A 12,437-nucleotide genomic window follows, 5' to 3' on the forward strand; every position below is an offset into this window, starting at 1 on the left:
TCTGTCTGTCTGTCTCTGTCTGTCTGTCTGTCTCTGTCTGTCTGTCTCTCTCTGTCTGTCTCTCTCTCTCTCTCTGTCCGTCTCTCTCTCGGTCTCTGTCCGTCTCTCTCTCGGTCTCTGTCCGTCTCTCTCTTGGTCTCTGTCCGTCTCTCTCTCATTTCAAAACCTATTAGTTTGTGTATATCATATACGAATGGTATTAACCATTGGGTTTGACTTGCATGACTACACATCAGGTATGGTCTCATGTATTTTACCATATGCTGTGTTAATTCTCATACATGAAATTCATCACTTTCGTGTTGAATGTATCAAGTATTAAATCCAAGTTGTATTTGTCCTTGAAATGATTACATGTAATAGATGCCTGACTGCTGAGGGCTTAGGCAGCAAAGTATCAAGTCCCTGATCTAAGTTTCCTATACATTTGGACACTGCCAGTTGCATTCCCTTTGCCTGAGACCTCTAGAGTTATTTGTGCCTTTCACCTTACTTAGTAAAGCATATAACACATGAAGTAACTTCACAAGCTGTGGCCATCATATGTTGTTGTATTTATTTGTAATGAATAAATGATGAATTATTAGAATTTATAATGGTGGTCTCATGCATGTGCAGTATGGGAAGTCATATAGGTTACAACTACAAGCCTTTTTGTTGTCTCGTCACTGTGCTCTTTTGTAGTGCTTCTACCCTTTATCACAATATACACCTGTTGCATGACTTGTTATATTAGTGGGGTAAAGGCTTATTCACACTACAATCTCCGCATTTAGTTCTGCATGAGTATTTACATTGTTTGCTAATGTGTTTGTTTAACGCTGCACTTTAATTTGTTTTTGAATGCACTGTTACTGAACACAGTAGTGTGAATTAGGGCAATTAAAAACCAATGTTTTTACTGTACATGCCTTGGGACGCATCTGGTGTGAACAAACTCTAATGGGTTCTGCAGGGACAGACAGGAAATATAAATGATCCACAGGTAATATGTGGAGTTATCTACTATACATGTCTTTTAGACTTAATCAGGGCTTGAAAATTAACTCACCGGTGTCGGTTGAGTCATAGTGCGCATCGGGTTTAAATAGTAACCAGCGTGCGCAGTGTCCGGCTTTTGACATCAAGACGCTGGGCCGCCAGCTGGCTCTGCCCCCGTCCATCAGAGAGAGTGCTGTGTGGAACGCATGGGGCTTTCCTGTTAACCAGCGGCGGCAGAAGTGTGCACGCAAGTGACAGCCTCTGTCACCCGGCGCGTGTGCAGAATGGGCAAGGGAACCGTGGTCTCTGGCTCTAGCGGTGGGTAAAGTTTTCCTAAGCCTTCCTTCGCAACCACAGTAGCCATAATATTAACGCAAAAAATAGGGAATAATGCATAATAACGCCAGCAGCATTAAAAATGTAATGGAATAAGCCTAGGAGACAGTAAGGGGATATCTGGATGTCATAACAGGCTGTTCTCTAATACAAAGGCAACAAAAGCGACAATTTGGAACGAGTGTTGGTGCTCATGGCAACAGTAAATATAGGCAAATAAACATTATGTAATGTATTGTGGACAGTAAATATACAATACACTGTGGGTATGATATGTCACTGTTGCAATGTATGAAAGTAAAATACAACCTGAGATGACATGTGGGGTGCCGGATGAAGAAATGGAAAGAGTCTACGGTTAAATTAACAAAAATATTTATCATGTTTCTTTCCCTTTTTTTATTTTTCTCTCTTTTTGGGCTGTTGGTAATTTGGTAATATTTTTGTTAATTTTACTGTGGAGATTCCTCTCCTTTGACCCGTGACATGGCAACACCATCTTTCAAATGAAATGAGGGGGTCAGCCTTCAGCTCTGTGTAAACTGTTGAGGAAATGAGTTATTTGGTCAAATCAGATTTCTGACTTGATCGTGAAGTAGGTGGAGTGGGGTCAGACTAAGCCATCTGACCTCCTGGCTCTAAAGTTGGTGCCTGGGTGTCAAGGAAGCCTCTTACCTTCCAGCCGATTTTTCAGGGGGCGGAGCTATAGCATGTACATTGGATTGCTTCCTTCTTTCTGTGTGCTCTGGAACTGCCTCTACAGCTGATGCAGCCCTCTGCTCTGCAGTTGCTCCAGGATCAATATTTTGATGGTGGAAATGCGCACAATGTTCTGTATTAAAGGCACAGGAACAACACCTGGGTGAGGTTTAACCTGCTATTTCACATCAGCAGTCATTTCTATCTGCCTCCTTTACCTTGCCTGTGGAGTTGCAAACCCCTTACCACCTGCAGTGATTGGTCACACAGCCTTCTACCCCTGCTGTCATAAAGGATCAGGGGCTGGTCACCGCTTGGTTGGATCAGTAAATACTTCTAGGGAGCTGGGGTTTAACACTGGTGGACTTTTGCTTTTGGTGCCGCAGCATGTCTTATGACCAGAACAGTGCTCTGGATGCTTTTGTAGGTGAACCCATGGCTCAAACTCCCGAGACCACTTTTTCCCCTTTTTTTTTACCGGATGAATATGGGTTCTGTAGGCTGTCCTTCTTAACCTGGTTGTCTTTTCTGAGAGCCATCAGCCCTGGCTCTGATCTCTGAACGTGCACTCGGGGTCCTTGCCAGTTAAACTCTTAGGGAAGAGTTTCTTTCCCTCCAACATATTGGTTTCCATGGCCCAGCTGTTTGACCTTCGGCAAACTCTTTGCCTCTTTTACCTATCATTCTATACTGACATGTCCGTGTTAGCTGAAGCAATTGTGGACTCACTAGCTAATTGTTTTTTTGAGTACCTCCCCTCCATGGCAAAGGTTGTGCTGCTAGCTTATTATCACTCTGCGATTATTTTCAAATCTATAAAAGGGCTATGAACTTCCTGAGAGAGCTCAATCCCCTCATTCTCCAGCCCACTATCATAAATTCTTTTTTTTTTTTCCAGAGTCCGTTAGGGAGCAAAGCTCCCTTCCATTATATGGTTTTGTTTTCCTTTTTGCCCTGCTTGTTACAACTGAGCAGATATGAAGTGGAAGGGGTTATAGCCTCAAGGGTGCTGGCCTTCATTTTTTTTTATGTGCCTAGTGTACATTTCTCCTGTAGGTTGCAGTATAAGCCAGGTTGCTTAATTATCATCGGACTGTGTTCTATCATTTATTTCAAGGAAAGGATTTTATGGCGAGTACAAAAATCCTATTTTTTTAGACTTACACAGGGGTTTAACTTAAATGCAAGCCTATAGGTCTTCCAACTTATTAAAAATAATGCACTCCCCATGTGTCTGATATCTTAAATTGTTACTGAAAATATGCACACCTAAAATTAATATGAATATTAGGTTATAGTAGTTTTCCAGGTGATCACTGGCAAAAGAGAAATAAACAACTGTATAAAAGATTGTGTTTTAGCCTGAAAACAATCCAAATAGGCCACAGCTAAATCTTTGTAGATGAGCATATCAAGTTCTTTCTCAGTGTTCCTTTCCACCGCCAAATCTCATCCAGAGCCATTTTATATGCCAGTTTTTAAAGACTACCTGAATTCTGTCACATTATTTGTATATAATTAACTTGTGTCACTCTAAAGCATAGCTATTCTTTGATTTGTTTTTGTCCTTGCGCTAATCCCTGTAGCAAATGTTATGTGTCTTGTAAACAAGAGTTTGATCTTGAGAATAGGTGGTCTCAAACATAATCCCAATATTCTAGTCTTAGAGAACAGTATATTCTCCAGAGTTCAGCCACTCAAACTTAAATGATTTTATCAGTAAAGAAGTTTGTTGATGGTATAATGAAGTAAAGCTGGCCATACAGATTTATTCTGGTCTTACAATATGTTTCTTGTTCAGTCTGAGAAAAATCACTCCATTCCTACATACACGTTGAAGGGGACCTTCACTCATTTATATAACAAACTCCCCACTGCCTCCTCCCGCCTCCCTCCTGACAAAATTGCAAGATTTTTTTAAACAGTAAACACACACACAAATATATATATATTTTTACTTTACTGAATTTATGCTTTATTCACAGATTCCGTACATGTGCAGACTGCCACTGGTCTATGCCAGGTCCCATAAACCTCAGCAGTCTGTACATGTGTGTTGGATATAGTGCATGCACAAAGATCTGTGGCGTGCCCACACTGGATCTTTTTTAAGATGATGAGACCCAATGTGTGGCAAGAGATCGGCAGATCACAGCAGGGCAAGGTTGTATTTGCTGGGCGTGTGAGAATGCTATATGAGCACAAGGCAAGAGAGGGTCAAAAGCAACTACCTTGGGGAGAAGGGTGAATTTCCTCTTTAAGAGCATGGATGGAAGAATCTCACCTGCTGGCTATTGTATTCTGACAGCCGGCGCCCGCAGCTGTTAGAATACCAGAACAGTGACTGCAGCTCTTTGCCTGCAGTCACTATTGGGCTGAAAATTTGCCTGCCTTTGGTGGTGCCAGGCTCTCATCCACCGATAGAATTTCAGCTAACTCAGCAGGAAATGGCTGAAATTCAATTTGCATATGACCAATTTAAGAGGCAGCTGGTCTCCTAGGTCTGAAGCTGTTGCATAGATGTATAGCTCTTGGACAGCAATTAAACTTTAATTTCCAAATGTACAGTGCATTATGTTATATGAATAGACATATCATCATTACAGTCTTTTCCATCTGAAAGGCATTATTTTTGGTCTTACAAGAGTTTCTCCCTTTCCGATAGAGAGACCCTACTCTAGCAAAACAACTGTTCAGTTCATTGTTTACCGGGATCCTGGAGGAAATAAAGATCAGCAGTAGCTCATCCCCAATGAAGGACTTAATAACAAAACTGCTTTTTCAATTCAACCACTTCTTGAGCAGCACAGTGTCCTATTTTCCACCATTCATTGCATGTGTTCAGGTAAGTTAAATAGACCCACTCAGAACACTTATTACCTCTATAAACTGTTTACTGCCGGGACATGTTACAAATTCTGAGTTTAATGTTAAAAGTGTGTGTGTGTTTTGCTATAATAACACTGTCATTCAGTGGAGAGCCGACATGAGTCTTCCATAAATGACAAGCCTTCTTACACCATTGCTCCACTGACCTGCACTTAAGCCAGAGCACCCTACTGAACAGAAGAAAGCATTACCCAAGACATAACACAGCTACAATCTATAGCTGCACAGAATATAATATCAACTTGATAACTGGTCAACACAATCAATAGTTGAATGTAAGCACCAAGAGCCACCAGATTCCTGCAGGTTTGGAAAATGAGTGCAAGCGCAGTCTTTTCCAAGCTCAACCTTTCACATAGTGCAAATTAGATCCAGATCTGAAAGTGACATTAAAGTCACATTCTTTTTAGCAAGCAGTAGATATATGCAAAAACATATTAAAAAAAGTTACCAAATAGATAAAAACTTGCCTCTGTCTCCGCTGCTCGTTTCTGGCTGTAGATCTGTAGCTTCTCGAGTGGCCGTGCAGGAGGATGTGTGCGGCCGCATGCGCAGTTGAGATCATCGGCGGGGAGAAGAGTAGAGAGACTCACTGTGAGCGAGCACGCTGGACAGACTCCGTGGGACAGGAAAATACAGAAGTCTGAGGTGGATCAGAGACCGGCACCAGAGGGGGACTGAACACCTGACCAGGCCTAATGCATCTGACATCACAAACGAGGGAAAAATCCATCATCCTCACTCACTTCACATTAACATACCCCTGAAGGGGTCTTCAGGGATGGGATCACCAGTGCAGATACACCACTGCTCTGGATCTGCATAGCACCCTGAAGCTAACCCAACATGCTGCACTATGTGCCAAGGTGAGCGCCTAACACAGGATCCAGTTTCTGAAGCTGCATCACAGAATGAACCACATCTTGCCGGCCGCTCATTAACCATTTGAGGTCTGTTGTGCGTCTGGCCAATGTCTTTTTTTTGTGCGTCTGGCGCTCCAGCAGTGAGATTGGTGTTCGTTAATTTTGAATTTGTAATTTCTTTGCCATTCTGTGTGCTTAACTGTTATGCCGCCATTCACCAAGTGTATTCAGTGGTTTATGAATTCCGCTGCACTGTCCTTTCTGATAGCTGGTATATGAACATGGGGAGTGTTTTTTCCTCTTTGAATGTGGTAACTCCTCATCAGCTACGACTGGCCAGATGGGTGGTCTCTTAGCAACAGAATGCCATTCGTTGATTGGCTGATTGGTTGATTACCCAGCTCTGAAGAAGGGGGTGTGTCACCAGAACGCATTCAGTGGTAGCGTGTCTCTGCAGACAAGCAAAGCTTCTGGATTGTCTCATCTTTCTCCTATTCACCTCCACATCAGAAGTAGTCACAGAGGACTATCAGTCGATTGATGCTTTTAACCCTTGCTTCTTTTGTGAGTAGAATTTGTATACCTATTTTTATCAATTAAAAGGTTTATTGCACCAGGACAGGCGCCCGGTGTATTTTTCTTTATGACCCACATCTTTGATAATTAACCTTGTGGGGTCTGGGTACTGTCCCTGAAGCTCCCGCCGTGGGATGCTGATCCAGATAATGTCATGATTGCCACCGTGGCCATGTGCAACTAAGGATAGACGACATCACGGTAAAACTGGACTATACAACTTTCTCTCAGAGGGAGACATAACACATCCATCACCTAAGTACATTAGCAAAAACCTGAGATCTCTTCTTGTGGGAAGGGTTATATGGCATCCTGCAGCTCTGGCAAGTATCCAGGTACCTGATGATACCGCCATGTTACCCGATCATCTTTGATTCTGTCCTGTTCTGTGCTATCAAGAAACTATGCTGGTTGTGGGCAGGGTTATCCTGTGGTGGCTAACAGTTTGTTTTTTTTGTTGGAAGTATTTATTTCTCCTATATGATGCTCGAGGAGGACTTCGATATAGTAGGAATAACGGAAACCTGGCTAGACAACACACACGATTGGGCCACCAATATAGAGGGGTACAACCTGTCCAGGATGGACAGAGGTGGGAGAAGGGGGGGGGGAGGAGTATGCATTTATGTTAAAAATAATCTAAATACATGTTGAGAGACAACTTCATGGACCAGATGGTGGAGGTCCCTACCAGAAAAAATGCCATCCTAGATTTAATCATAATTAATAATGTGGAGTTAATTGAGGATATTGTTGTTGGGGAGACTCTGGGCAATAGTGACCACAACGCGATCACTTTCAATATTGAATACAGGAAAAGCAAGAGGGCTGGTAGGACAAAAACCCTCAATTTCAGAAGGGCCAACTTTGATAGACTGCGCCACCTAGTGGGGGAAATCGAATGGGAAAATGTAACACACACACACACACACACACACAATAGGTTGGACTTGATGGACATGTGTCTTTATTCAACCTCAAATACTATGTAACTATAGGCAGCAGTAATATGCGACAGTCTACAAATTCCTACGTGGCTCAGTGGACAAAGAAAATGCTGCGGCAGCAAAAGTGTTACGGCTGTTTTCCTACTCGAGCACCTGAGCACTTTCCTTTCCGTTTTTATACAAGGGAAGATATATAGGACATGCAATCTGTTGTTAGCCCTGAAGCTATTCACATCGCATAAATACTCACCTTATAGCAGAGTATTTACAAATAAGACACTAGTGTGACATGCAAAGCTGCAATGTCTTACGCTGGGTTCACACCTTAGCGTATTGGAAACTTGCGTTTGCCGCACGTTTCTTACCGCGCGTTTTTTCCGCGATTTGCGGTAAAAGAAACGCGCGTCAAACGCGAGTTTCCGAGGGGGTATCCGGCTGATAACAGCGGGATACGGGCGTCAATACGCCCCAAAGAAGCTCATGTACTTCTTTGGGCGTATGGCGTTTACCACGCGATCGAACGGGCAGTAAAACATGCAGGTGAGAACCATGCCCATAGGCAAACATGGGTTTTCACCTGTTGCGCGTTTTACCGAGCGTAGGAACGCGCATTAAAACGCTCAGGTGTGAACGGGGCCTTAGTGAGTCACAATGATTTTTTGGTGTTTTTTATTTTGCCTTTGACAATACTTATTCTCCTAGTATTTATGACCAGTATTTTTTGTTTACTTTTAAACAGCACAATTTTGTCTTTTGCAGAATATGTGTTATCATCATGATGAACTCCTTAGTTTGAACCCAGCAAGTGTGAGCACAAGTAGTATAGAAAGTCTGCAGCAGCCACTGGGCATCCTGCTCCTTGAGAAAGGACTGCAGCAACTTCAATTACCAGAGGAGCCTCCAGCAAAGAAAATGCGGGGAAGGACTGAGCCTCCTCCTGATGTCAACAGATGGTTACAGCTTGCACGGTATGCAAGACAGAAAAGAAACCATGATGTTTGTGATTCTTTTTCTAATGTACATTAACAGATTAAAATAAACCTGCCACTATTCTGGGCAGTTCTTAAATCTAGAGTTGAATTTGGCCTTATCTGCTCCTGAGCTTGCCTATTGGTCTTCATGGCTTTCAGTCATATTAAAGAATCACTTGGGAGGTTGAAGGAGTTATAGGCAAGCTCTACTTTTGTTGAGAATTGCATGTCATTTCTATATCTCTGGGTCTGTTGCTCTTTTTGACATGTACATTTCATTGCTTATGTATTTTTCATTATATGCACAGTTTGAATTTAACAGGGCTGTGACAGCTTTTCTTTCAATTTACTTTTGTAAAATGTTATCTCCTCTCATAATCAAGTGCAGACCCAAACAAGACATAACTATACTATCAACTGAAGCTGAGAAAAATGTTGACACTGTCAACCTTACCTGGTTGAATCATGTACTCGACGACATCAGCGGACACTTTGCACAATTCTGGAAAAATATGTATGCTTTCCCCAAGCCAGGATATGTATCCCAGGCTTTTTTCCAGCTCCCTTTACCATGTAATAGGGTACCCCATAAGGGTACCCATCACCCTGTTGTTCAATTTAGCAGTTGAATTGCTCTTGAGGTATCTGGGTAGTGTGACAGATCTCACTGAGGTCAATTTCAATGGCACAGAATTGAAAGTCTTTGTATATTATTGTTCACTTCTTGCCCTGACAACGATCTCCCAGCTATTCAAACCAGCTTTCAAGAATTGTGAGCATTTTTTGGCTTGCACATCACTAAAAGTGAAATACTACCTATTACCTCACACAGAGTAAGTAATTGAATGTTTAACACACATCAGTCTCATCAAACCACATAAACCATTTAGCTATTACAATGAGCAAATCTCCTTTCTCTATATATAGCCTCAATTTATCGCATCTTTTCTCAAAAATTTACAAAGAATAGTAACATTGGTACTTCCTCTTACTCTTTCTTTTTGGCAGAGCACACTTGGTCCTATGGTTAAATGGCAGATCTTTATGCATTTTCTTTTTACTTTAGGTTGTATCGCTCCATTAATGACTATGATGTCCTTCGAGGCATTTTCAGTGGGAAAATTGGAACAAAAAGTGAAACTCAACTTGCTTTAATGGCAGAAGCAAAATCTGATTATGCCGAAGCTGCAAAATTGTATGATAAAGTAAGTGGATCACTTCAGGAACCTTTGGCTTCACTTGCAGGGCATTTTTAAGGTTACTTACATAAAGTCAACTCCACATTACCTCTTTCATTATATTCTAATGACTGTTGTCAACAGTGACTTTATTGTAAAGCAGAACTCCAATTTTCATTGTATTACTCATCTGGGCTAGTACAGAGGGTATAGTACCTCCCATGCATCATGCTCTCTGCATGTCAGCTTTATATAGTACACACAAGGTAATAAAACCTGCCAGTACCTCCTATTCAAATTGCACAAACGTTTCCTGTCGGCTGATTTGTGGATGCCCCCTGTGGATTTCCAGGTTACAGGGGTAGCATACTGGCGATTCTGATGCCACTAGTGGGCGTTACTAGTGGCAGAGTAACTCCTACATACATTATAGCATGGCCAATAACAGAGGAGTTCTCAGCTTCCAGGCACTGTCCACATCATAACTTTCCCCTCCTTGAATGTGTGACAGAGATGTGCCAGTGCTGTTAGAGTGCAGGCTCATACTAACAGGCTTCTTTGCCTGTGACGGGCATTTCATCCAAGGAGCACTCGCCCCGTGCCTCATATTTGCCTGGTCTTCTGTACTAAAAGGTCAAACTATCTTCCCCTGCAGATACTAGCTTTGATCAAAAGGTTCTGCAAGCAGCTATTTAATGCCCTTGGTTCTCTTTTTTTTTTTTTGGGGGGGGGCTGAATCACTTGTGTTGTTTGATGGGTGCCACCCTCAGTTTGAGCATCCCTAGGTTGCCTAGTATCACCAAGCTAAGCAGCTACAACTGATAGGTGTTAATTGGGAAGAGCTACAACCTCAAGGGGGCTAGCCTTCAGTTTACTATGTGCCAAGGGTAGAATTCTTCTGTAGGTGGCAGTATAACCCTAGGTTGCTTATCAAGCTGTGTCCCTCAGTGGACTCCAAGAAAAGGATTTTACAGTAAGTACATTTTTTAAATGCAAGAAGTTTAGGTTTTTGAATTAGACCTGTCATCAGCCTCTTGCAGTCCCTGTATAGCAGAGCTGAAGTGTGGGAGAAAGAAATGGCACGATCAGTGTATGTGCAGACAAGAAGCATGCTGATAGGAAGAGAAAGCAGAGTGACAAAGATGTCAGCTCATCGCTGTGCTACTTCTCTTTTTGCTATCCAGTTACAGGCTTGGGCAGGTTCAGGACAACCTGTGCTCACAGTAAATGGGTTGAACTATGCTGGTCATCACACTGTGGACATCTATTGGCAGAAAACAAAATTACTGTGTTTGTAATTTCTGGATTGAGCATAACTATTGCAGTAGAAGATGGTTTTCCTGTTTTAGTGGGCTTATCTTTTTTTTATTTGGCTTTAATTCTAATTTAATTTCTGATCAAGTGTCCCTAATTTGTTAATCTGTTCATGTTCAAGGCACTGCAGAAGACCTTTTCAGATGGGGATCCCTTTGAAGCAGAGAAGGATTTTTGGGAAATTGCTTCTATGGAATGTTACAATAAACTGACAGAATGGCAGCCGCTTGAATACTGCTCGACTCTCAACATTGACAGTGCAAACCCTCCAGATCTCAACAAAGTGTGGAATGATCCTTTTTATCAGGTGTCCTTATATATAGTTCAATATCACATGTATGGGTTGTAATGCCTTGGTATTTCTTTGTGACCATCACTTTTTTTTTTTACTACAGGAAAATTATCTGCCTTACATGATCCGTAGTAAAGTGAAGTTGCTTCTTCATGGAAAGGAAGACCAATCTTTATTAACTTTTATTGATGAAGCCATGAAGGTGGAACAGAGAAAAGTTTTGATGGAAACCTTCTATAGTCAGGAGATGAGTCTTCTATACATAATGCAAGATGATTTTGACCGGGCAAAATATTACATCAAAAATGGAATTGACGTCTTTATGCAGGTGTTTTTTTGCTTGGTTGGTTAAAAATTCTGTTATGTCCAGAGTCATAGCCCTGTAGCAGGCTTACAAATATATGTTGTGTTTTCTTTTCTAGAACTATTCAAGCATTGATTCACTGATGTGTCAGAGCAGATTAACTGAACTACAGTCGGTTCAGGCTCTCTCAGAAACTCAGGATTTTATTGAATTTATCCGTGTTCCAGGTACCTGGTATTCCAGCTGTATTGCTTTGTGATACTTAGCCATTAAATGTGAACTACTCCTTTTTTTATTATTATACATGAGCCGCAATAGTACTGCTCTGCAAAAGTGTGGTTCTAACCAGTGGCAGATTTACAACTCAGTAGAATGTAGGCATAGAACCAAGGCAAAACCAGGGCATGTGATGCTATGTTCTAAGTTTTCGATACATTGCAGTGACTGTTTACCAGTCACTGTACTCTAAAACTTTAATGCTGCTGGAAGAGCCCCCATACTCTATTACCTGCTTCTCTACCACAGTAGGTTTACAAATGATGGGGTGGTGAATTGCCCACCATAGTTTATTAATGTCACTGTAGAAAAAGTCCTTGGGTAGCTGTTGCACCTGCTAATCGCTGCAAAACAGTGTACAGACTCAATCTAAGTGGCTATGTAGTATATGTGACCCGTTTAAAAAGATGTCACCAGCACACCATAATGTCCCTTTCATCAGGGTCAGAATGACAGTGGTCATTCTTAGCCTGATTTAGTGCTCCTTCCGTGTGAAGTTATTGTCTTTGGTGATGACCTTTCCTTCGTTTTGAACATTTGGATTATCCTCTGTGTCCTCCATCTGGTCATATTGCTCGATCCCCCAGTTCAGGGGCCTGTTAGCAATTTTTAAGTGTTTTGTTCACTTATTAAGAACTCTTTCTAAATTGCATTTTCATTTTATGCATTATTATCATAGGCAATTTAACATCTTTGCCAGCACTAAAACGATTACTTAAACGTTGGAAAAGTAGATATCCAGATGATAAAATGGACCCTATGAATATTTGGGATGACATAATTACAAACAGGTAGAGATATCTTGCTGCAC

The 12,437-nt window shown here is 41.7% G+C and overlaps 1 protein-coding gene across 1 annotated transcript in view; it reads left to right on the forward strand.

The window, feature by feature from the left end:
• PRKDC (protein kinase, DNA-activated, catalytic polypeptide) overlaps positions 1 to 12,437 on the forward strand; it is a 130,133-nt gene that overhangs the window by 86,402 nt on the left and 31,294 nt on the right. Inside the window, exons 60-66 of the mRNA XM_018562961.1 lie at positions 4,682 to 4,861; positions 8,051 to 8,259; positions 9,329 to 9,467; positions 10,876 to 11,061; positions 11,150 to 11,374; positions 11,469 to 11,577; positions 12,306 to 12,417. Coding sequence (XP_018418463.1) covers positions 4,682 to 4,861; positions 8,051 to 8,259; positions 9,329 to 9,467; positions 10,876 to 11,061; positions 11,150 to 11,374; positions 11,469 to 11,577; positions 12,306 to 12,417 — 1,160 coding nt within the window. The remainder of the gene's footprint in view (positions 1 to 4,681; positions 4,862 to 8,050; positions 8,260 to 9,328; positions 9,468 to 10,875; positions 11,062 to 11,149; positions 11,375 to 11,468; positions 11,578 to 12,305; positions 12,418 to 12,437) is intronic.

The sequence above is a fragment of the Nanorana parkeri genome, unplaced genomic scaffold (genome assembly GCF_000935625.1).
Source record: "Nanorana parkeri isolate BGI_ZX_2015 unplaced genomic scaffold, ASM93562v1 scaffold617, whole genome shotgun sequence".
Lineage (NCBI taxonomy): Eukaryota > Metazoa > Chordata > Amphibia > Anura > Dicroglossidae > Nanorana > Nanorana parkeri.